Source organism: Gymnogyps californianus, chromosome 1 (assembly GCF_018139145.2).
Source record: "Gymnogyps californianus isolate 813 chromosome 1, ASM1813914v2, whole genome shotgun sequence".
Classification (NCBI taxonomy): domain Eukaryota; kingdom Metazoa; phylum Chordata; class Aves; order Accipitriformes; family Cathartidae; genus Gymnogyps; species Gymnogyps californianus.
The window spans coordinates 181,404,713-181,430,779 of NC_059471.1; the positions used below are offsets into that span (position 1 = coordinate 181,404,713).

The 26,067-nt window shown below is 37.2% G+C and overlaps 1 protein-coding gene across 1 annotated transcript; it reads right to left on the reverse strand.

The window, feature by feature from the left end:
• TBK1 (TANK binding kinase 1) lies at positions 1-26,067 on the reverse strand. Its single transcript, XM_050910966.1, has 20 exons — positions 25,966-26,067; positions 24,002-24,142; positions 22,961-23,090; positions 22,168-22,349; positions 21,169-21,329; positions 19,110-19,220; positions 17,139-17,318; positions 15,427-15,623; positions 14,142-14,200; positions 12,322-12,413; positions 11,786-11,887; positions 8,023-8,101; positions 7,026-7,147; positions 6,822-6,898; positions 6,425-6,464; positions 4,012-4,113; positions 3,826-3,922; positions 2,716-2,822; positions 2,301-2,372; positions 1-1,502 (listed from the first exon to the last, which is right to left on the reverse strand). Exons 1-20 carry the CDS (start codon positions 26,050-26,052, stop codon positions 1,451-1,453), a joined length of 2,190 nt encoding a protein of 729 aa, XP_050766923.1. The 5' UTR covers positions 26,053-26,067; the 3' UTR covers positions 1-1,450.

Here is a 26,067-nt window from a genome sequence, read left to right on the forward strand (position 1 = left end):
GAAACGTTTTGTATTCTGACCTGGACAGATAAGCACGGAATAAGCATCACAAAACTATCAGATGCTATCACAGGTTACCGCTGTTTAGTTTATACCTAAATGTTTCACCATTAATTATGGAAAATTCTAAATATAGTTGGTCCAGCTCTTCTTACAGATGTAATATAGCATTTAGAAGTGATATTGGACACCATTGAACATCCATGGCCAGGTTTCCACAAGGAAAGAATGAGTCCTGCAATAGTTGCATGCTCTTCATCTGAAACAAATAAGTACATCTGTAGTATCCAAACAAAGCAAGGGATATTTTCTGAGTTTTTGTTGTTTGTTTTCCTCTCCTCTTTCTCCTCTCCTACGTATTTTGGAGCAGACTGTTTCATTCTGCATCTCTGCAACTCGCGTAGTACTGAAAGTAGTAACTACTGATACTGGAAAATAAATACACAGTCTTACTAAATTTTCCACCTAAGTTTGATATCTCAGTCGTAAGTCAGCAGTGGGTGTGGTCCCTTTTCAAGATCTAGACCTGTAACTTATCTTTCCAATAATCAGTTACTACTAAGGCATGATGCTATCTAGTCTACTGACTGCCCACAAATTCTCCTAATACCAATTTTTAACCTTTTTTAAAAATTATGCCTGCAAACAGGATTATGAAAAAGCTATTTTATTTTAAGAACCCGCTTCTCTTGTGGTGAGCAACAAGATTTCAGGGAAATTCTGAAAATGCTGTACTCTAAAAAAGGAATTTTTACGTTCAGTCTGACAACCTGGAGTGCAAAACTTCCATATACAGAGCAGTCAAATGATTACAGACAACATGGCACCAAATATGGAGAGAAACTTAAAAAAAATATCGTGAATTTGTTTTCTCAAGTAGAAGAGAACTAACAGTTTGAATGTGAAGGAAAGAGAAATGCATTTCCACTCTGTCCTATCTGCACTTTTAGGCCCTATTCACACTTATTCAAAAAGATCTAATTTAAAACAGTTGTCATGTTCTGTGATGATCACAGTCATTCAGCTAGACTCCAAAATAACAGTGGTGGTTAAAGGAAATCCAAAACACCTTTTAAAGACGATTCATAATGTTTAGAGTTCTGCAAGTCCTCTTGCAATAAAGACTAAACTGCATTCGGGGAAAAAAAGGGCAATATTCAAAGCAAAAAAACGTCAATTTCATCAACAACACTTTTTCCTTTAGGATTTCGTCAGAGATCCTCCAAGGGTCTAAATTCCCTGCCAGGAGTAATTCTATCCTAACATTGACCAAAAAAAAGATATATATTTCTTTTATATTTACATATTATACATATTTACATTTTTTTAATACTACAGTTGTAGAGGGGAAAAAAACCTGGATACAGATTTATTCTCTGCCTTTAAATGTCCCAACAGTATTTTTTTCCCTTTGAAAAAATTTACAAATCCTCTTCAGGTCCTTTGAAAGCTAAATACAGTCCATGTTCCGCAGGCCACCATCCATAGTCAAAGCACCAAATCTAAAATGAAAGAACAGTATACTCTTAGCTGATTGACTAGATTATAGAATCAATCCTTAATTCGTTATAATTTATCTATGGGTTTTTCCCTTCCCTTGCTACATGCCAACACATGCATTTGTATCTAACTTTTGCATGTGAAAAAACAATAGATGAGAGGATACTATGCCCCAAGGATGGGACTCGGGGTGGGGAACAAAACAAAACCAATTCAGCTTAAAGCTAAACTCAGCTCTACCAGCGATTTACCCTGAAGCTTTCAGGAGATCATTATTTTTATATATTTTATCAACATCATAGGAAAAAAAGCAAAGTCAGTCTGTATGTGGTAATGACAATACCCTCTCAGGATTGTAAGGAATATGTTGGCCTCATTCTCTTCACTTGATTTACGCAATCTGAGAACTGCTAAATCATTCATTCAGATTGGTATAATTCCACAGTTGTTAAAAATTATGTCTACAAGTGAGGACTTAAAAGACACCACTGGATTGCTGCAACAGTATTGTGTTTAAATTCAGAATTAATCTGTCTGTGCAACAGATATTTTTATTAGCTAAACATAAGTAACATGAAACAAAAATGCCACGATTGTTGGGTCAGAATGATTTCACAGTAATGTTTCAAGGTTTTGAATACATTTTTTTTTTTGGTTACACCTCAGATCAACAGTTCAAAATATATTTAACAGTTAAAGAGATTATAGAATTGCCCCTTAGTTTAAGTTCTGGATCTACAAAATGTACCAAATTAAGCCCATTCCTAGTATCAGCCCAAAAAGGGAAAACAATTGCTTGCCTTTCCAAAATGTGATTGTTCTCAGCCAGCTCTTTAACAACCCCTTCCATTTCCTCCTTTAGTTTCTTCATACTGTAGTAACAAGAAGCGAAAGAAAGGTTACAATTTTTATAGGGACAGTTATCTGCTATGATCACCCATCACCACACAGCTTTCAGCAACTTGTCATTACATACAAAATAAGGGACAGATAACAGGTTGGTTATTTGCTAAAAGTGACAGATGATATATTAGTGTTGTCCCCTACTTGCTTCCAAATCTGTACCACCACTTTAGCAATATAAAGTTATTTCTGCAATATAAAAATCTTGATCTTAATACAGCAATCACTAAGTCAACTGTAAATTATTTTTTTTTCAATTCGCCTGTATAACAGGTATAGGATATTACATCAATCCAATTAAGAAATTCTCACCCAAGAGTCATTTCCACTAATGTGTTTGAGCTTGGATAGACTGTATTCATTGTATGTTTCATCCCACTGGAAGCTGCAAACATTTTCTGCGGCAGAGCATCTTGTAACTGTAATAGATAAAAAGGAAATGCAAGTTACAATATAAGTTGTCGTATGTATCTTGATGTCCACCTTAAAATCCTTCTTTAAATTCTCCATTGCTGTGATGCCTCATAAAATCATTACAGTAGTAAGGCGGCTGATATTCCCCAAGTCGAGGTCATCATGGCAAGTTTTGTATTGACACGACCTATAGTTCCTTCATTTGTTCCATCTTCTTAACTGTCTTATACTTTCATAATAAACTCTCAAAAGGACAAATTATCTATTTGTTATGTTTGTAGATATCCTAAGGCAACAGGATCCTAATCAATAACTGACTTTGGTAGTGCCACTAAAATACAAACAAATAACAAGTAAAATGCTGCTCTCCACCATTCCTTAATTCCTTTTACACCTATCAAGTGCTTTTCTTTCATTTATATTTCCTTTATAAAGAATAATAATTTTACTGCATGACAGTGTTGTCATTCTCTCAATTTTGAGGTAATTCTGATAAGTTTGCATCTTGCAGAGTCACTGTCCAAATTTTAACAAAACGTTTTCTTTCACGTCACCAGCAGCATTAGTTTAGCATGTATCCTTAAGCACGTATCCCCTAATCATGAATACGGGAGTAGTGTTTTTATGCTTCATAACAGCATTAAGATAATCCTCTAGGTGCTCAGATACCATTATGATAACAGTTACACAGAACGCTTCTCAATGAACCCACATCCATTTGCACAGATTCTTTGGGGGGAATGCTAATGCTACCAAAAAACCCCAAAACCAAAAAAAACCCCACCAAACTCCAAAATCAAGTCAGGATTCAAAAAAATCACACCACTTTCTATGCCACTCCGACATCAGCAATGAAGCTACTATAGACCAAATACTATATCCATGCAGCCCTATATTTTAATATGACTGCATTAATGTAAGACTCATTATAAACAACACTACTGACATTAAACAATGTGGAATAGTCTTTTATCTATGCAAGCACTACATAATTTTGAAGCATTCTACCTCATTTATATAATCCTGGTATTTGGATACCTCTTCTTCAATATCAAAACACTGGTTGGTGAGAGCCAGTAACTGCTTCCTTGTGTGAAGCATTTTCCTAAAAGAAAAAAAGTTTTCTTTTAAGAGCTTCCTTTATAAAAGTGGTGCAATGAACATTACCAAATATTGAAGAAATCAATAGCTTGCCTTGTCCAGTCCTCAGCCTTGTCCAAAAATGTATCATACTTGCTGACGCATTCATCTTTGAATAGAGCTATGGCTTTTGTAGCATGCAAATACAGCTTCTGCCTGCAACACAGAAACAACCGGAACAGTGTTATACTGCTTTCAAAACCCCGTTCCTCTAACTTACTTTCTGAAACTTGGAGAAGACGTACGTGGACTTAAAATCCCTTCAGCCACCTTTATTCATGCTGTTGTAATGTGTAAGAATTCAACACACTGCATGAACTGACAGTTTATGTTTCAAAAATATTCCCTAGCAGGGAGGGAAAAAAATTTATTTGAAGCATTTAGTTGCAATTATTTGTATATGAACAAATGGTCAAATGTCTTCTCTGAGTCAGTATTTATCTGAGCAGGTATATTTAAGGAAAAGGGATTCTAAATGGAAAGGACAGAAATCCTTATTATTTCTTATTTGCCTTCTGCAGATACTTGGAACTTCCAGCATATATGAATAATCCTTTGTGCTGAGTCATATACACTCAAGAAAAAAACCAGGATTTTAATGACAGCTTAAATTTATGACAAGAAAAAAAGGAAGCAGATAAGGACAGGAAAGCAAAACAAAAACCCAGTTCTGGTTAGTGTTGCATACAGTAATCCCAGTGTAACTGCCTTACCATGCTATGCATTGCACCAGTAAGCGAAACTAAGGGATATTGGGACACTGCAGTCTAACACTTGCTTCTGGTATTTCATTAAGTCTTGCATGATAGCTATTGGTTAATCCAATCTGGCTAGAGTGTAGCTGGATTGCCATCAGGCATGCATACCTATCATTCAACCAGAAAAAAAATCTGAATTGAGTGCTGCTCCCTTGTCTATCTAGTGGTAAATATTACAAAGGCCAGCCTCTGTTGCTAATGGCACACAGTTCTTAACAAAAAACGCTGCCATTTCTCTCGGGGGTGAATCAGGTAAAATAAGATGTAGTCAGGATCTCAAAGATACCTGGACAATCCCAAGGAGACACTTGTGGTAGAAAATATACCAGTACTGAAAACCATGAAAATGAAGCCTGTTTATTTGAAGTTATTCACTTATTAATGCAAGGACACAGTTTGAGTAGTAGAAAAAGCCCTAAAATTTCTTTAATCTGCCCAAGGGAGTGCAGTTTTAAAATGAGCTATGGATTGTGTCCCAATGTTTGCCTGTTTGCCAACCATATCCTCAAGAACATATGACAAAATTATCGCTCACATTATCTCTCACATTAAGTTCAGTCCCTTGCTGTTGCAGGGCAATGATGCGTCCAAGTCTCTCTCAGGGTATCAAGATCTGTCTTACAGGTTTCCTGCCCCGACTGTCCTTTATCTTAAGGCAACCTCTCCTCCACTTGGCAGTTACCCCATTTAGCTTTCACTATGGGAAAATCAAGTGGCATGGCTGTGAGAATACCAGTGCCTTCTGCATGTTAGCTTTCTATCTGTAATTGTCAGTGAAGCCACACTAGTGGTAGCAACAGCAAGAATTTTTAGAAAATTACAGAAGTGGTGTCTAAATTCATATAGCACTTGGCAAAGTCTAGCGAACCACTCAAATGCTCAGCCACTAGGATAATAACTTAATGACTTAAACATAAGCATCTAGCATCATTTGAGATGCACAAGGATATCCTGCCCTGCTTCCGACTGTCTATCCAGAAAGGTGTAGGTTTCCCATTTGTGTTGTGTCCTACCTCCCAGTCTCAAAGCATGTCTCAGATACCTTAGGGCAACTTAAACAGTATTAGGCATCTGCATATGAGGAACTGAATCGATCCTGAAACAAGTACAGCAGCATGAGCAGAGCAGCTGTTTACAGTTGCTCAAGTTAGTCAGTAGAGTCAGTGGAGCCTAATGGGAGTCTAGATACCCAGGTTACATACAGACACTTAATGTGGCCACCTCTCATAAGTGACAATTTTAAACAGGCATGGAGAACTGCATTAAAATTTATTTCGCGTGCTATATTTCCTGGAAGATTAAATCATTCTAGAATTTCATTCAGCTAGCCCATAGTTTATTCATCTGTAGAAAATTATCTCCACGTTAGTTACAAAGTCACTTCACTCTTACTGAGGGCTTTTTCCTCCCTAAAAAAAACAGGAAAAAAAATGTACTTCCTGTAAGATAGTTATGCCCAGATAACTAACAGGTATTTCACACCTACATTTAGAAGGTCTATCAGTGAAGAAACTCCACTGCCAAAAAGCACCTCATTATCATATGCTGGCACCCCTACGTATTTAAGATATTTAAAGGAAATTTTTTACAAAGCAATCCTAAAGAGGTTATAATTTACAATAAAAATCAACAGAAGAGGTTATTGGCAAGAGCACCTGAAGGACCTGAAAGCAATCATGGTATTTCCCAAAGGTAACTTCAAAACTTACTTGTCAAACTTGTGAATTTGTTCTTCATTATAAGGAAGCCCTAGGATCAGAGCAGATGACAGACATTACCAGTTTAATTCTGTTAGTTGTATTTATGTAAAACTCCACTAAGTTTACCCACTTCCTATATGGTTTCCTTCTCCTATCCTGACAGGTAAAAGTGGTAATTTACTTTTTTTCCCCTCCTCTCCAGTCTTGCAATTCAAATTTATTAGATTAATAGTGGTGTTTCATTCATATGGGCTTTAAGACAGTATTTCACTAAGAAAGACCTACGGACATATTCACTGTTGCTGACTAACTCTCCATTCCTATCACAAATATCCTAGTGGAACAAGGACTGACCTGTCCTTTACATTACAGTTTATGTTAAAAGTGAATCAAATAAGTTACTTACTTCGTTCTGCTTTGTCTTTTTTGAACTGATAATAAATATCTGTGATGGAACATAGCAGCGCCTGCAGCCTTTCTGGACTAGAGTGACAAAAGGAACAAAATGAGGTATTTTATATACAAACTTAAGTACCTATTAATGAGTTTTATGAACTACAACTCAATGTAGAATTCAATACGTATTAAAACAATTAATGCAGTTACTCACTTTCTGTCTTTTGGATGCATGCCTTCCTGATTTGCCCAGGTGTCAGCCAGTAAACCACCAGGAGAAAGTTTGGTTTTGATATCTTGAAGACTAGTTTCTATTGTGCCCTGAGAGCTGGAGAGCTACATAAGAGCAAGAAAGTTCAATCTTACCACTGGGTAAAGTTAAAAATTACTTGAGGCTGAAAACAGACTGAGCACATTAATACTATAGACCCATTTGTTTCACTGACCTCCATTGAAGAAATATGCCAAATTATCTGCCTAGGCTTCGCTAAAAGCAGATAAAGCATGGTATTATTAACGAAAGAATCATCTTTGATGCTGGCATTTCTGTTAGTTAATATTTATTTTCTTTCAACAATAAGTTTCTACCTTTCATATATTCCCTATTTAATTCTACACTTGTTCTTTTGGTTTGTTAAGAATTCATATAATGACTATCCACATAATTCATACCTTTCTTTCTCCGCAGTTCATACAACCTTCAAAATAAAAATGCACTAATCACCTTTTGCTTTTAGAATGGAGAACTTTATACCTGCTCCCAGGACACCAGTGTGTAGTTATTTTCAATTTTTCCTTACTTGTCTGGAAACATGATGCAAATTTCAAAGCAGATCACTCTGAAGGGTGTTTGTGTATGTATCATTTTAGAAAGCCAATGAAGTAGTTTAAAATTCTTTAAGGAAAGGGAAAAACTGCAAAGTAAAATATATTTTGTGGTTATAATTTTTTACTTGAGTATTTTAGAAAATGAGAATGTATTTTCAGGAACTACTTATTATTTTCACTACATTGGGCTAATAAAAGGATTTACTCTGTTTTCAGAAAGATATCCACATCTCAGTATGGGCATTTTAACAACCTTTGGCAGTCTAGAAATGACTTTGAAAATTCAGAGTTGTTATTCACAGAAAAACCTGTATTATCGTGTATTTGGCTTTTTCTTTAGAAACACCATTTTGAGAATGACACAGGCTTTGTAAGATACTTACACGCAACAATTTTGTGTGTATCTCTGAAATTTCATCCACTTCTGATGCTTCCAAGTTGATCTGCATCAAATTCTCATATCTGACCACAAAAAAAAAGCACAATTAAAAAAGAAAATAAACAAGCAGTGAATACACTCAAAATATTCCTTGAATCTAGAGTGTAACAATAACCATCTTTTCTTTTATATGAAATGCAGTATCTGTCAAGCAGCAACCATGAAACACTGACAACCTTAAGTGGCCATTAATAATGGAAATATTTTAGTCATGAAAAAAAATTCCTTGAATTTTTTTCCTACATTTGAACTGTTAAAAAGAAGTTTAAAACTTCCATTCCTGACTTCTTTATTCTATTCTCATTACTTGTACTCGACATGCAGTGGAAAACTATTATTTCCTCTCATCAAATCGTTTTTGAAAGGTTACCAAACTAAAGTTACTTCAAGTAGTCAATGACACACAACAAACTAATACTCCAGTGCACCAAAATGCTCTTCTGTGGAAACTTACTGGAAAGGCTGAGTTACCAAAACCTTGGTGTGTTGGGTTTGTGTAGCAGGGGAGGGGCTACAGGGGTGGCTCCTGTCAGAAGCTGCTAGAAGCTTCTCTGGCTCCAACCAGGACCCACCTCTGGCCAAGGCCGAGCCCATCAGCAATGGCGGCTGCGCCTCTGTGATAGCATATTGAAGAAGGGGAAAAAGACTGCTGAGAGTAACAGGATGGAGGAAGATGATGATGGACGAGGAAGAAGAAAAAGAGGAGCTATAGTGAGGAGAGGAGTGGGATGTGAGAGGAACAACCACACGCACACGCCGAGGTCAGTGAAGAAGGAGGGAGGAGGTGCGCCCGAGCAGAGATTCCCCTGCAGCCCGTGGTGAGACGGCAGGCTGTCCCCCTGCAGCCCATGGAGGTTAACGGTGGAGCAGAGATTCCCCTGCAGCCCATGAAGGACCCCACGCCAGAGCAGGTGGCTGGGCCTGGAGAAGGCCGTGACTCTGTGGGAAAGCCCATGCTGGAGCAGTTCGTGGAGGACTGCAGTGCGTGGAAAGGACTTGAGTTGGAGAAACTCATGGAGGGCTGACCCCCATGGGAGGGACCCCACGCTGGAGCAGGGGAAGACTGTGAGGAGCCCTCCCCCTGAGGAGGAAGGAGTGGCAGAAACAGGTGTGATGAACTGACCACAACCCCCATTCCTGCCCCCCTGTGCCACTGGGGGGCGGAAGGAGGTAGAGGAATTGGGAGCAAAGCTGAGCCCAGGAAGAAGGGAGGGGTGGGGGGAAGGTGTGTTTTTAAGATATGGTTCTCTTTCTCATCATCTTACTCTGATTCGATTGGTAACAAATTGATTTATATTTCCCCAAATTGAGTCTGTTTTGCCTATGACCATAAGTGGTGAGTGATCCCGCCCTGTCCTTGTCTCCACCCTCGAGCCTTTTGTTGTATTTTCTCCCCCCCATCCCGCCGGGGAGAAGGAGTGAGCGAGCGGCTGCGTGGTGCTTTGTGGCCCACTGGGCTTAAACCATGACACTTGGGTTAGTTGTGTTACCAAAACCTTAAAGTCTGGGTTGGTAGCACCATCTGTTCATATTGATACTTTCCATATGACCATAGCTCAGGTGCCAAATAAATCATTCGGGACGATATTTTTCCTGTTCAGTCTCAGGCACAGTTTATTTTTAAAAACACCATCAAAACCAGCTCAGCTGCTTTCAAAAAATACATACTCTGCTCAAGTTCAATACTTTGTTTACTTTTTCAAATAAAAGCTTTACATTGTCATGCTTTGAAGCACAGCCTTGAAAAGGGAGGACAAACAAGAGGACATGTCCTTTGCTAACTCCATAAAAGTCTTCTGAATCAAATAAACTGAAAATCCTGCCCCTTTGTAAGAGGCCAAAAGACCATGTGCAAACACATAGCAAATTTCTGTTCACATGAGAACTAATCCAGTTTGCAAGTAAACATATTTTTTTCAAATTGCTGCTCTGAGATACTGCTGAATGCACTAGAGTCACAAATCAGAACCTTCAGTGGTTTCTTTTGAGCTCTAAGTGGCTTTCTTCTGTGGGGACCTGGCAGAATGCAGGAAGAAGCTATCTGAACCAAATACAGAGTGAACGAGAACCAGTTCTGTCAACTAGTGTAAACTGGCTTGAAGAAGAGTTTGGATTACAGCCCTGATGATTTGTAATTAGGCTACACAGGTATACTGTTATCTTGCTAGCTATCAACTTTGCCAGTTTCACTGCTGAGCTTTTTTTATTTTTTAAAGCAAGTACCTTGAAGCCCAGGTGTGTCGGTTTGTACGTTTGGCATGCACACAGCAAATCTGACAAATCCTTGGGTATCCGTAATTACTACATACAAACTGTTCAATTCGCACATGCATAGCAGCTCCAACATGGCTGAAGTCTACTCTGCAAACCCAATGGCTCTACATGTGTGTGTTAGTCATCTTGCGGGCATCTGCATTTTCAGAGCAGCCTAGAAGCAAGTTTAGAGAATCCTATGGCCAAGACAGCAATTGGGGGAGACTAGCAGTAGGCTGAATAGGAAAACAACTACCCATAGGAGAATCCTATGAAGAGCTGGGGTTTAAAGTTTGTATCAGACTGCATAACACACCTTAAAGACGGAGCTAACGCTAGTTTGTGGAAAGACTGAACAAAACACTGCAAGGACACTTTAAAAGTGGAAAAGAATATGACTGAGAATTGGACACTGAGTGGGACTCGGAGATGAAACAAAGATCAGGAGAGAGAAAAAATGAAACTTGGAGGGAGAATTCAATGGTGCAATCTCATCTCCTACAGACAGCACTTGACTGAAAGAGGCAGGGCAGAAGAGTCTGACCACTGGAAAACATTTGCTTCCTTGGAATGAAAAACAAGAGAAATAAGTGTCTCCTGTGGTCTTTGAAACTTGGAAGTCTCTTATGCTAAAAAATAACAATTCTTTAGTTGTTCCTTAATATAAATTTTGTCAGTTTTAAAGAAACTCTAAAACACCTTCTACCATATAGATCTAAATGGGTCCATATGGGCAACAGTGAGATTCTGTGATACAGGCCTCTGCCATTTGAATTAACCAAAATAGACAAAAATAACATAATAGTCAGGCACTTTAAAAAAATGACAAAAAGTAGAATTTCCTGTGTAGTTTACTTTTGGCATCCCTATATGCATGCACCGTGATCTAGTGATATCCTAATGCAGCTTTGTTTTTTGGTGGTTTTGGAGGGTTTTTTCGGGTTTTTTTGGTTTTGTTTTGTTTTTTGCAGCTGCTCTATGTTATATTTCAACATTAAAACTCCCTCCATGCAGAAAATGCTACAGTCTTAAAGCTGTGAAAGGGGCAGTATTTAAAGTCATCCTTAATAAACACACACACGCAAACTCAGTGACAAAAGTACTAAAGCACTAATGAAAGGAAAGCTACTCGATTCTTTGTCCGGGCTTTACTAGAGCTTCTAAAGTCAACAACAGCAAATGAGCTGAGTCAGAGAAGAAAGGACAAAAAGAACACATACAATTACTACCCAATAGTAATTACTTGTTCCCACTAGGTTAAGCAGCAAAATTAACACCCTAATTTGAATAAAGCATATTACTAAATCTGCTTAAGTCACTGCCATCAGCAAATCCATGCCGATTCAAATTTAATTTTTGTAAGCAAAAGCCCTGTAAATAAACATAACTTTAAAATACCGCTGTCATTAAAGATAATGAAAAATCAATGCATTCAGTGTAGCACTTCTACTCACATTTTCTCAGCTTTCTCAATGTTTCTGCTGCAGAAATCCAGCCTGATGACAACCTCTGTCTTTTTATGAACCATTTCATTGTAATCATCCTTGATTATTTCACTAAAAAAGTGAAGCATTAGTCTATAACAAAAGTATTCAACTGCCATCTTACCAGCAATCAGTAATACAATAATATACCTACAGTAATAACTGCTAGTAAGAATTGCTTTCAGTTAGAGATGCATTAGTATAATCCTCATATAAAACTATCTTGTGCAAGCTGCTCAATTGTACCTGCATGTTACCAGAGGTTAGACTTAAATTAGCCACAGAAGAAAGTGAAATTGCAAATACCTAAACCTTATTGTCAGAAAAAATGATTTTTGTTTCCTTAATGACAGAAAGAAAGAAAAAATTCAGAAAGCCTATTCATATTCAAGGAGTAAAGAAAACCTCCCAAGATACTGGGAGATCACAGAATTATGTATTGATAATCAAGGCATATCTCAATTAAAAAAAAAAAAAGGCACAATGAAATTCAATCAATTGCTTACATTAGCCATCGTATTCCTTTTCGCATCAGCTCCTGGTAAAGTAGCAAAGAACTGGCCACTCTACAGGCATAACATACGATACCTGTTACTGCCTGGTGGAAAAAACAAACAACATTAGTACTAATCTGGCATTCTCTTAACAATTGTTTCGAGTCAATTAATCACAATAAAGCAACACAGATTAATAAAAGAAAGAGCAACATGAAGATGGTAGTTTAAAATGCATAACTTTGCACTCATTATGGAGGCAGAGCTAAACATGGTAGTGAGTTTTTCCAGTTATGCTGAAATATCTGTTAGGGATGAAAATAAGTCTCTTATAAACAAAAATGACATCACTTACTCTCTGGATTTACTTTAATTTCTGGGAAGTCACAAGTACATTTCTTCAGTAGTTTAGGAATTAAACACATACATTAAAAGAAACTTGTAAAAAATGAGACATTTTTTAATTCTAAGGCTAGGGACTCTCTTCATTCACCTAATTCCACTTACAAGTTTGCTGCATTATTTAGAATTGTGAACAAAGTTTCAGAAATTATAATTTACAATATTTTAAATAAATAAATAATATCAACTGATGACTTTCTGTTTATTAGTTTAAAGACTGCTGGTATTCAGAGAGACATACGCTTTTAGGACTACCGTGCCTGAATACACGGCTCCTCAGCAGCCAGTATTTTATAGGCATACTATAAATGCTGGTCACAAAGTGAAAGCATGGCAATGCATACATTCAGTAATTTTAGAAAAATGACCAAAATAATGAAACGTCCTCTACTTGTCTCCCACAGTGTTGTGGTTTAACCCCAGCCAGCAACTAAGCACCACAAAGCCACTCCCAGTGGGGTGGGGAGGAGGATCGGAAAAAAAAAGGTAAAACTCATGGGTTGAGATAAAAACAGTTTAATAAGTAAAATAAAATATACTACTAACTAATAATAATAATAATAAAATAATAATTGTAATAAAAAGGAATATAACAAAAAAAAAAAAGAAATAAAACCCAAGAAAAGGCAAGTGGTGCACAATGCAATTGCTCACCACCCACTGACCAATGCCCAAGCAGCGATCCGCCCCTCCCGGCCAACTCCCCCCAGTTTATATACTGGGCATGACGTTCCATGGTATGGAATACCCCTTTGGCTAGTTCAGGTCAGCTGCCCCGGCTCTGCTCCCTCCCAGCTTCTTGCACACCTGCTTGCTGGCAGAGCACGGGAAACTGAACAGTCCTTGGCTTAAGATAAGCGCTACTTAGCAACAGCTAAAACATCAGTGTGTTATCAACATTATTCTCACACTAAATCCAAAACCGTACCAGCTACTAAGAAGAAAATTAACTCTATCCCAGCCGAAACCAGGACACACAGATTCTGAAAATTTGCAAGAGAGGCAACAGAAATTCCACTCTTCTGTAGAGTCCTAGAGACTCCTCTCTATTGAAAGAAAGATGGAAGTTATTTTTCTTATGTTAAGTTTTGCACCATCACAGGGGATGTTACGACTCTTCTAGCTAACTTCAGGACTCCAAAGTGGCAGGCTCCTTTCCTCCCATCACTGAATTACGCAGTAATCAACTTCAGAAGGCTGTTTTGGGGGGTTGTTCTTTTTTTTTAAAATATACAAACATATTTTGTATACAAAGTATGGCTTTAATACACTTTTGGAGCCCTTGTTAACAAATACATTTCTGTCAATCAGAATCCTGACTAGCATATTAAAAATAGTTTCATTAACATTATTCATCTGAAAATCAAGTAGCTTTCATTTCAGTACCATTATCTGAGACAGGTATAAAAATTAAAATCATAGTTACTCACTTTAGCCATACTGGCATCCCCATCCAAATCATAACGTTGATGTACTTTAGGAAGTAAAACTGAAACATAAAACAAAACATCTGTATTTTCTTATTTTCCATAAGAGACTTCACAAGTTCAGACTGTTTCCCCGTACACCGTTTTTATGTGTATCTACATGGATTTTCATCTAATCTGTTGCTGCCAAGCCTTTTAATATCGTGTGGTTCTCATGCACACCTGCAAAACCAGCCTTTGTCTTAAACACTTTAAATAACTTGGTATCTTCAGCAAACTTCACTTCCTTTTCCAGTCTCGCCTTTGAACATGCTGCACAGCACAGATTTCATGCAGGTCCCCACTAGCGATCTCTCTCCACTGAGAAAGCCAACCATTTATTTCTGTTCTTCAGCCCTATGTTTGCCCGCATGGGAGACCATTCCCTCTTATCTCATGGCTGCTTAGTTTCACTGAGACTCTTAAGGGCAGGACTTCACCAAATAGCTTTTTAAAACCTAGGGTAGCCTCTATCAGCTGAATCTCCTTTGTTCTCATGCTCATTGACTCCTTCAGAAAGCTCTGACACAATATAAAGGCCCTGTTGATTCTTCCACAAACAGCTCACCTACCCACGCTCTTCAGCACCTCTGTGTGAGTGCCACCTGGCCGGAGCAGTCAGTATGTAGGACACACTGACAAAAGCAACACTGACCTCTCAACTGGAGGCATGTCCTCCAGCTCATCTCTTATAAAAAAGGGCTCTGGCATAGGGCCCCCTAAGCGCCTCTCAATGATAAATGGAAATGAAAAAACTTAATTTCCTTTTTCCCTGTTATGGCATTACCTTATCTTCTAAGCACAGGTAAGTTTTTAAGACCTCCTCTGTTAACTGAAAGGCTAACCACATTCATGACAAATAAAAAAAAGCAAAACTTGAATTTCCACTTAGTAAGTAATGGAACAAAAGAACCAGCTTTGAATTACGTTCTAGAATGTTCCTTTCTACTCGTTAAAAGTGTCATGCTTCAAAAAATTTCAGAACCCCATATGTACCACTACATCTTAACACACAAATGCTCAGGTTCACAGCACTAGGAACATTACAAGCAGCTACTGTTTCTGTAAAAATATGCTGGATACTCAGCGTTTTTGAAAAAAACTGGACTGCATGCTTAAAACTTCAGGTATCAGCAGAAAAAATTTTCAAACATTATTTCTAAGACATAACAGACATAAAACAATAATTAAATAACCCAAACTATTTACAAAAGATAGCTATAAGAAAGGGGAAGTGACTTTCGTATACCTTCTTCATAGATTAATCCGACAATGTTCACAGCCTCCCTGCTTACTACAAAGATAGGATTCTCCTCAGTTGTTCTGGGGAAGTGCTGTGCCAGTCTGCCAGGCTCTAGTATTAAACGCCGACCTTCATATATCAGTTCCTGATTCTGAGATGGTATTTTTGTCTGTTTGTAGACCAACTCATGAAATATAGCAGCTCTATAATACAAACAATATATTCAGTAGTAGTTAGACTCATTACAAGAGTTCAACAACTCAGATTTTGTATTACTTAAATAAAAATCCCTTTTATTTCTGATTAATTAAGAACTGATTTTACACATAAAGCATTTGACTTATATGCAGAACAAAGAGCAGCACCCTGCCTAAGGCTCCAGGTTGCTCTGTTACAAAAATAAATGCTATTTCCTGCAAAATATCAAACTTCCCTTTCTACCTCTGATTTTCCACCAAAGCACGTCTGTGTAAACAAACTTGCTTTGGCCTGAAGTCTGAAGGTCAGTAAAAACAGGCAACACCAGATGAGAGGAAGGAAGCACACTTTAGTTTTTTCAGGCACACCCATTTCTTCAAAGGAGATGGATGGTCTCTCGAAGAGAAAAGTCTAGTGTTTTACATGTCAAAAAGCACACACCTTAAATTCAGCCCGTAAGCTAACAGACAGCCAGATTATCTCCTAAAACAGCAGTGATAAGGAAGACCAAAGACACTTTGGTATTTTATTTCCAGCAACTAATGAATACAAAGCATAACACCCCACCCACCCACCAAAAAAAAAAAAACCAACCAACCAACAAACAAAACCTCCCACAAAGAAGAAAAACCTTAAGCACACTAACAGGAAGGACCGATTTGCCTCCTGTGCAGCACTAGCACACTGTCACTTCTTAAGACTAAAGCTAGTATATAAACCATCATAAAGGTAAATAATAATAAAATAAATTAAAAAACTGAAGTACAAATAGCGGTTTGAGCTACAAGCAAGACTTCTCTGCAAAAATAGTATTTGGGCTCTCTCAAAATACAAATGACAAAATAGAAAAATTGGAAAAGGCCAGAACAGTATTTACACATTTGATGAAATAACTGTATCTGTTTGCATATTAGAGAATAATACATGCTCTGTATTGTCTGTAATAAGGCAGAGAAAAGGCACTTATTTTTGTATCAAACTGTAAACCTGACTTTACAGCTTTTAACATCAGCACTTAATGACCATAAAGTGAACTCCACGTAACTCATGATCCTAAATTGTACCAATTACAATTTCAGAACCCTTGTGAGAGTTTTATGTCAGACACAGATGATGTGCACATTTTGTATTCTTGAGGACAAGATAAGAAAAGCGAGAGTTGAACACAGTTTCTGGAAAATTACTTTGTAAATAAGTAACATATGCAAATGTGGGATGAGTTGGTATCCATTAAGAACACAGACACATTGTAACACATCAAGGATTAAGTCTGTGTTCTGTCACTGTTTAAGACCAACTTTAAGATCAGTTGATTTGACCTTCGATGATTTTATTTTTATTTTTGGTCAACATGCTTCTACACACTGTGACTACATAGGAGAATTACAAGCTTTCACTTTCTCAGATAAACTGCCAAGGAAAGGCTACTGAATTTGTAACACTGGTGATCTGAGGTCACAGTACTGTTTGCCCGAATAACAGCAAAGTAATGAAAATAGAGAGAGAGAGAGAACACTTACGTATTATAGCTGTGAATATAAACTTTGTGCAAGGTCATCTGCTGTAGTGAAAAGATGTGGATTATTATTCGGTGCAGTATGTCACTTGTCTCTGCAAAGAACTGGTCAAACCCCCAGCATTTTTCCTGGTCTGCTTCAAGAATATTCGCAAGGACAGGTGTGAGCAGTACTTGCAGACCCCTAGAGGACACCAGGAAGAGATAAGACAACTTGGATCAACTTGGATCTTTTCACCTTGTAACCAATTGCAATACTTCATTTGACTTGTCTCATGAATGCAAATCCATTATCCTTTGAAGAATACTCCAGTGCTTTTTTTCTTCCTCTCTACTGAACAACAAAATGTTCAATGGTAACGTCCACTGTTTTTCATTAATACACATACTTTATCTCTTGCCTTTTTAGGCTCAACTATCAAATATTTTTTCCTTGGTATTTGACAAATTTCATGGACATTGGAAACTGGCATGCAATTTAAAAAGTCTACATTGTAGAGCAAAGGTCACCCTCTACCACTGCTGGGCAGTAGTATTTTACCCAGCTCACCCCACACACTTACCACAGTTTATCACTTTGAAGGAAGCTACTACCATTTATGGTTTGCTGGCTGAGCTGCTTGTGTGAGCACACTATGTTGCTTTCAATCAAAATCAGCTGGGTTAGCAAAGCCTCATTATTTAAATTGTCAACACTAACAGAATTCATCCTGATTGAGATGGGGCTAAATAAGTATTCCACGCATGCAGCTCAACTGCTGCAAAGAAGAACGTGCAACTACTGCCTTACAGTCATTACTATTCCAGGAGAAAGGCCAGCTTAAATTTCTTGTATTTCTACTTTGAGAATCTGAATTGCAAGGAATTTTATGGATCCTACTCACATGTTATCATGAACAACTTCTTCAAAGTTTTAACATTTTGTACACGTCAAACCTGAATCCAGTGGTAAAACTGGTAACATTTTGAAGCAAGCTCCAGTGGCTTACAAGCACACTGACAGCCCCATTAGAGGTCAGTGGATGCTGTGCTCAAACTCAATTTAGTACTAAACTTATAACAGTAAATACTGTTTAAATGCAACTTGAAAATATTACTGTAAATAGATGTTTAATGAAAAAAATCTGCTTCATTATTTCAAGCACTTCAATTATATGGAAGAAGCGGACGAAACAACTGAGCAGTATCATGAAAAATATATATAAATTGCAAGTTCTGCATGCTATAAACTAATGAATTGATATAAACCAGACTTTCACTCTACACCCCTTATGGATCTACATATTTGGCTTTCAGAAAAGTTTTTTTCTAGAGTCTGTTCACAGAACAATTTCTTTCTCCCTTTACCATGAAAGAGTAGTAACTTTAAAGTACTGAAGAAGTCTCGGGAAGATAAATAGGTAAATGGGTTATGGGAGGTGTTTTTAAGATCATATTGAATTAGATCTTCCATGGCTCTTTCTACTAAGTATTATGACGTATGAAGCAAAAATATGATGATAAAAAAAATTAAAAGATACTATGAGAATATGTTAAAATGTGCTGACGTGAATTTTTTTCTGGCAAAAATGCAAGTCTCTGAACTGTCTTTTCTTATAATTTCCTTCCTACTGCCTAATCTTTGTAATGTCTGAAGTCAGATTCTTGCAAGAAAGGGGGGCCATCAATTCAAAGTTTATAAAATCTTCATACTCTTTCCTGAGGGTGGAGAAAATATAGTAATAATCTTTCTTCTACTCATACCACTTCAGATTCTCAGGTGCTCATTTGTAAATTAGCAATTGTAAAACTATTTGGACAGATGGGAAGAAAAACCGCTTGATAACCTAATAGTAGACTGTACCGATCTACTGAAGAGTTCAAAGAAAACAACTGCAACAGTCAGATCTCTGTTCCAAAGACCCAGTCCTGAGAGAATAACTGGAAAAGCCCAATCAAGTAGCATTGAAACATTTTGTGAGAAGTTCAAACTTACTTTGAAAGACTACAAGAAACAGGCATCTCCCAACTCCACTCAATTGGTCCATTTTCTGCTTTCTGTATTCCAGAAATAGCACCAGAAGGCTTCCCAGTGATGATTTTATACCTGCGAGACATTATAAAAATAATAGAGACTTCAGCTACTACCTCTTATACATACATAGGTCTAGTAACTAATCCTCAAAGGGATATCAATAATATAAATCTAAACAACAGGTTGGCCTAGATTTGTAGGTGGTGCAATAATTAGGAAGCTTCACTTACAAGCTGACAGACAGTGGTGCTAAAATAGTAAACAATGAAAAGGAAACACTTTGGGCTATGTTAGAGAAGCAACTTTGTCTACCTCAGATTTGGGAAAAATTTAGGGGAGATTTCAGGCATCACTGAAGGAAGCTGAAGTTTTTGCACAAGTGCTAATAAATCAAAGTCAGATTTCCAAGGCAGTTCAATTTAGGCATTTACTTGACTAACTTCTAGCATGTTCCATGGCAAGAGAAGACATTTAGCCACCACAGTCTCACTTGGGGATAAAGAAGGAACAGGAGGTGGGCTTTGAGAAATTAACTTGGAAACATCTAGCAATTTGGATACAATTTGGCATTGTCTAACTTTGTACTGAACAGGCTAGTATTTCTCAAATTTCTCATTAAACGGATCAGGAGCACTAGGCTTTTTGCAACAGAAAAATTTCAGTTGTGCTTTCTCTTTTTGGAGGACGAGGTACATACAAAACATATGTTCCTTGCTTATTTCTCAAGCAGATACAACAAGAATGCCTGTGGAATAATGACAGGATGGGCAGTTCCTTAAACCAAGAAAACTGGAGTCAGCTTTGCAAGGAGTACCAGAACAGAGATGTTATTGGCCTATTAGAGTTCCCAAGTACCACCTTGCTTTATTTTTTAAATGCAACACACAGAACAACAACAAAATAGAACTAGACTAAGATGAAACAGGAATCAATTCCAACCAGCACGTCATAGACACAACTTCTGTTTTCCATTCAGGAGCTACCTCTGTTATCTTCAGCCACAGTCCACAACTATGCTACTCAAAAATGTCAGTCTCATGGGTCGGGCATGCATTTCAAGACTGCCTGGGAAGACAATCATTTAAAGGACAACAAAAATTTGCAGCACTGAAAACCCATTTCAGAATATCATAATTTTGCCTGAATATCCAAGTTATATACACCACACTGCAACAGACCAGCCTAGTGCCATGGTGAAGGAAAGATGTGTGGAAAAACGTCAGTATTTTGGGGGAGCTCTGATGCTTAATTCAGGTCTTAAGGTGCCACACAGTAAAATCCTTGTTGAAGCAGAATGTTTGTACTGGTTTTGGCTGGGATAGAGTTAATTTTCTTCATAGTAGTTCATATGGTGCTGTGTTTTGGATTTGTGACCAAAACAGTGTTGATAACACAAGGGTGTTTTAGCCATTGCTGAGCAGTGCTTACACAGCGTCAAGGCCTTTTCTACTTCTCATACTGCCCCACCAGCGAGTAGGCTGGGGGCAGGCAAGAAGCTGGAAGGGGACACAGCCAGGACAGCTGACCCCAAGGGATATTCCACACCATATGACATCATGCTCAGCAATAAAACCTGGAGGGGGAAATTTGCCAGGGCGGCAGTTGGTCAGGGACTGACCGGACATCAGCTGACTGGTGGTGAGCAATTTGGGTTTTTTTTGCATCACTGATTTTTGTTGGTTTTGTTTTTCCTTTGGGTTTAGGGGTGGGTGGGGGTTGTTGTCTTTTTTTCTCTTTTTTTTTTTTTTACTTATTAAACTGTCTTTATCTCAACCACGAGTTTTCACACTTTTACTCTTCCAATTCTCTTCCCCATCCCACTGCAGCGGGGTGAGCGAACAGCTGTGTGGTGCTCAGCTGCCTACTGGGGTTAAACCACAACAAAGTTAAAGAATGTTTTTCCTTAAATACTTTCACTATTTTAACATTTACTATATGTGTGTAGGATTTCCTGATAAAAAGCATTTCATGGACTGACTTAATTTATGAACAGATAAAATTCTCCTTCTAAATTACCTACATCACTTCCTTGTTTCTACGAGGTCCTTCAAAAGGTCGGAAAGGCAAACTCCCTGTTGCAGCATGGTAAAAGGTCACCCCTATGCTCCACAGATCAACTGTTGCTCCGTACTTTTTCTGATGCTCTTTCCTCAAAACTGCTCGCTCATACATATCAGGATGCTAAAGAGAAAAAAAACAGAAAAAAAGAAGTTAGAATTGCTTTACAAACAATATAAAGAACAAAACCCCAATCTATCATTTCACAGCAAGATAATTTGTCATTCTAAACTTCCAGCTCTTTAATCAAAAAGCAAAGTTAGCTTGTATCATAGAATTTGCTTAAGTTATTCTGACAGAATATCACGAAAGTGTTCCTAGGTATGATAGCCACTTTTTTAAAGGTTTGCAAAAAATACATTAAAATTTAGCTAAATTAATAGAATAGATAGCTAAATAAATAGAATAAAACACCACTGAAGAAGAGGAGAAAGCCAGTATTCCTCCAGATGATTTTGAAACAACAGAAACCAAATTGGAAAAAGATCCATAACAGAGGAGAACATCAGTTATGATACTACACGTGGAAAACATGGCAGGAAGAAAATGATGCCTAAGATGCTTGTATTGATGCTTCTCTGCCTGCCTCTCTTTGGTTAACTAAGATGTCAAGTGAATCTTAACTACACCTAACATCATCCAAGTAGCTCAAATACAAACTGAAAAATATCTACAGAAATAAAGGCAAAGACATTCATAACCAAAATACTGTTGTTCTTCCTTTCACACAAGGCAACAGTGGAAGTTGGACCTGGAAATTATTTAAAGGCTACTGTGGTCAGATCAGAAGAACAACTGGCATGACCCAAGGTGAAAAAGGGGGAAGTTATAAAAACAATTATAATACAAAGGTTTAAATACTAATTCCCAACAGTTTGACCTTCACCTATTCAACTCTCATCACAAAAGGCCCCAGGCTTCAAACACTTCTTCAACAGAAAGTGAAATCATATGGGCTTACTAAATACTCTTCTGTGCCATAGAGAGAAACAAATTGTTCATCATCTTCAAGTTCTCTTGCAGCACCAAAGTCTGTAAGTTTGTAAACAGACTGACCATCTTCACCTATAACACGCATTATATTGCCTGGTTTGATGTCACGGTGCACTATTCCATTCTCCCGGAGATGATTCATCCCAGCCACTTCAATAAAAAAAAAAAAAAACAAACACAAAACAAAACAGAATTTCTGTATACGTCTTGACACAGACTGCACAAGCACTGAACTGTAACAGGCTAGGAAGACAGACGTGTTTACTTTCTCTTTGGGAAATGGGAATGAGAAGTGACACTCAATTAACAAAAAGACCAGGACCAGAGAATATTCTGAGCATTTTTGCCTTTTTTTCTTTCAAACAGCTAAATTACAGTATTTCTTGCTCTCAGCAACACCTTTCCCATAAAGTAATGGAGGAAAATTTATAACAGGCAGACACAGGTAATCCTCTTTTTTTTCTAATTTACTCTTCTGAGATAAGTTATCACTAGGAATCAGTCCAACATGTGACAAATAATCTTGAAACAAACAAATAAAAAGAATTATAGCAATGCTTTAAAAAGAAATGGCTTCTTAATGCAGCTATCTATACCAATATAGACATTAAATAAAAGATGTGACTCCATATGACCATATTAATTTGTTCAATTAGCTGACAGTCATTCAAATTCCTCATCTCTTGCTGTTTCAAGATAAACAAAACAAGTATGAGTTAATTTCAGTCAACAAATTAGACTAAAGAGCAAAGTCTACATACCCACATCTCTCAAAACAATTAAGAACTCAGACTCTGGCAAACCAAAGGCATTAGACGGCTCCTCTAAAACTGTATATAAACTCCCACATGGACAAAATTCCATAACTAGTACTTTGTGTCTAGTCGTTGTCTGGAAAAAAATTAAAAAAGATAAGTCTGTGATTATTGTGAAAAAAATGTCAGCTATTACATATAATCACAGGATCTTACTTTCAAAAAAAAAGAAGAAAAATAAAATCTGTAGCTATATCATAAATCCCATTCTGGTGATCTTCTTCAAAAGAAACACAGGTGAACTTTTATATTGCTTCATGTATTCTAACTTGGAGAGGGGGAAAAAATTAAGAAAGCCTCAAGTTCTAGGCACTTACAGGGTAGACAGCAGCAGCATTGATAGGTGGACAAATGAGAAACTACAGCACAGAAGAGCAGAGCGCAGCAATTGTCCTTCCTTCCTCTTTACTAATCTCAGCATCTGGGTCACTTCAACTGATCAGTCTCAATTTCAGCACACCTACAGCAATTCATACTAACATACAGTTCTATATGTCCTATGCCATTATTTTAGTTGGTTGCAAAGCAAAAGCATAAAATTGTCAGGATTATTGAAACATCTCCAACTATCAGTGTGTATTATCATTTTCATTCATATTTATTTATATTTTATAATAAAATATATTTATCATATTTATTTTTATATATTTACATTTATCATATTTATTCATATTCATATTAAATATTCATACATGTAGATAGCTTAAAAATCCTAATTCAAGATAAAGCTTAGGACAGCGGCTTCTCAAGATGGCTTTGAAGAATCATAACCTGTGCCTAAACACTGAAAGCAAGCATATTCTTTCAACAACAAAGAAGAAAGAAAAACAAAAAATGGTGGTGGTTGGGTCAGAGTATTCATATCATCATATGTGCTACCATTCTTTAAAAATGTAACTTTATCCTCTATAGTTAAGGACAAAGCAAAAAGACAGTTACTGTGGTTACCACCATGCATCTCAAATCACAACTACAACAATTCATTACCTCTTCTTCAATGGCAAACAATTTGACAATGTTCTTATGATTTAGTTTCTTCAATACTTCAAACTCTCGCATCTGAACATCCACAGGACGAAGGAAACTTATACTGTTAAATACTTTGACAGCATATAAATCCCCAGTTTTCTGTTCAAAACAAACGAACAAATTACTAATCAAACAGAAGCATAAGATTGTAAATGTACACATACCCATTATCCAAGCATTTTGAGATCCTTTGTTGTGCATACAAGCATACCCAGATCAGAAATAGTTCAAACTAGTATTTTGTATTAAGGTGGAAATTAAGATTCTACTAGAAAAAATTATGTATAGATTGGTTTAGTTTAATATAGGCTAGAAGCAAACAGACTAGCAGAATGGAAACTCATTAGCCCACAAAATCTAAGTGCTTTTAAAAAAACGAGTAGTTAGTATAACAAGGGCTACACATGTAAGAATGACCCATAAACTTAGCTGAAAAATAATTTTTCAGTAAGAGGCAAGCCACTTGCACAAATCAGTAAGAGACACGCACATACTACAGTTGAAAATCTTGGCTTGCTTAAGTTAAGAGACAACTTTTGGAAGCTGAACATTGCTCTCTCTTTCTTTATTGTTCTGTTTATACTGATAAAGCAGTATTTTGTTTTTTTCAAAGAACGCAGTGTCGAGCACTATATACCACTCATGCAAAATCCTGAAGCAAATCAAACCCACATAAGAAGTGACAGGAGCACAGTCATGAGCTTAATCAGAAACTTAAATTCTCAAGTGGGACTAAGCCCCAACATGCTCAGGCGCCCACAGCACCAGCTGAGAGTGCAACTTCTGTCCCTCTTACCGCAAAGTACTTCCCTGCGCCCACTCTAGGAATAAGCTTACATTAGCAGTCTTGTGTGTGACAGATTCTTTCTAAGGACAAAGCCTTCCTGTGCTTAGACTAGGTGTGTTGTACGGCACACTTACATGCACTACTGGTGCCCAGGTAAAAGTTTTCTCCCGTTGACAATGAGCTGCAGGTCATGCACTCAGACTAGTGAGGGTGATGAGAGGTGCAACCATGAAACCATAAGCTTTACAGGGGAATCGTTCCGTGTTGAAATTCACTCACCCAGAAAAGCACATGAACTGCTAAATTATTGCTTAGTGTTGCTTCACAGTTAAACGTGAAACATAGAAAACACTGTAGCTTATATATAATTTCATATTGATTTCACACAGACTGTCATTACTATAAGGGAACATTACTTTCACAACTAGGCTTATCTTCATTTGTGAGATATACCGTGAAATTCATAGGAACAGAATGACCTACACAAGTAAGCTCATTTTAGCCCTTCACTCAGGTTACAACATACACATCAGTAAATCATTTACATGGCAAAACTGCTCAAAGGTGTACTATTTTGTACTGATTACTCAAGGCATGTCACCAAGAAGATGGTGTCCTAGACATGTATGAAGCATTGACTTACAGACAAACACTAACAGCAACTTCATCCAATACGATAATATGTTAATAATATTTCACTTATGGTACAAAATCATAGAAATCACAAAAAACAGGTTTTAAAAGAACAGGGAAAAACTATGAAAAGTGAATTTAACAAAGACAAAAATAACGTATCATGTAATAAAATCTGATAAGACTTTTATTCCTATTTAAATTCTTAAGCAAGGAGTATTTTTTCTATCAAACTGAAGAATGGAGGAATGAAGAATCAATAACAGTTAATATTTTACAAGGACAAATAATACAATATTAAAAACAAATCCTCAGAAATAACTGTATAGAACTCTAATTCAATGGATGTTTATTAAAAATTAAAAACTAAAGATGAATAGTTACAAAGATATATTTGCTTTAGGCCTAAATCTTGAACGGTTTTTCGTTGATTGATGACACTACTCACATATGAAAAAATTTCAATTTTATATGTTACTCAGATTAGTAATTTCTCACAAACCTTATGTCGTCCCCTGAAAACATTTGCAGTAGCTCCCTGTCCTAGAATGTCAGACAACAGCCAGAGGTAATTTGAAGTGCTCTGCATCTTTGCTCTTTGATT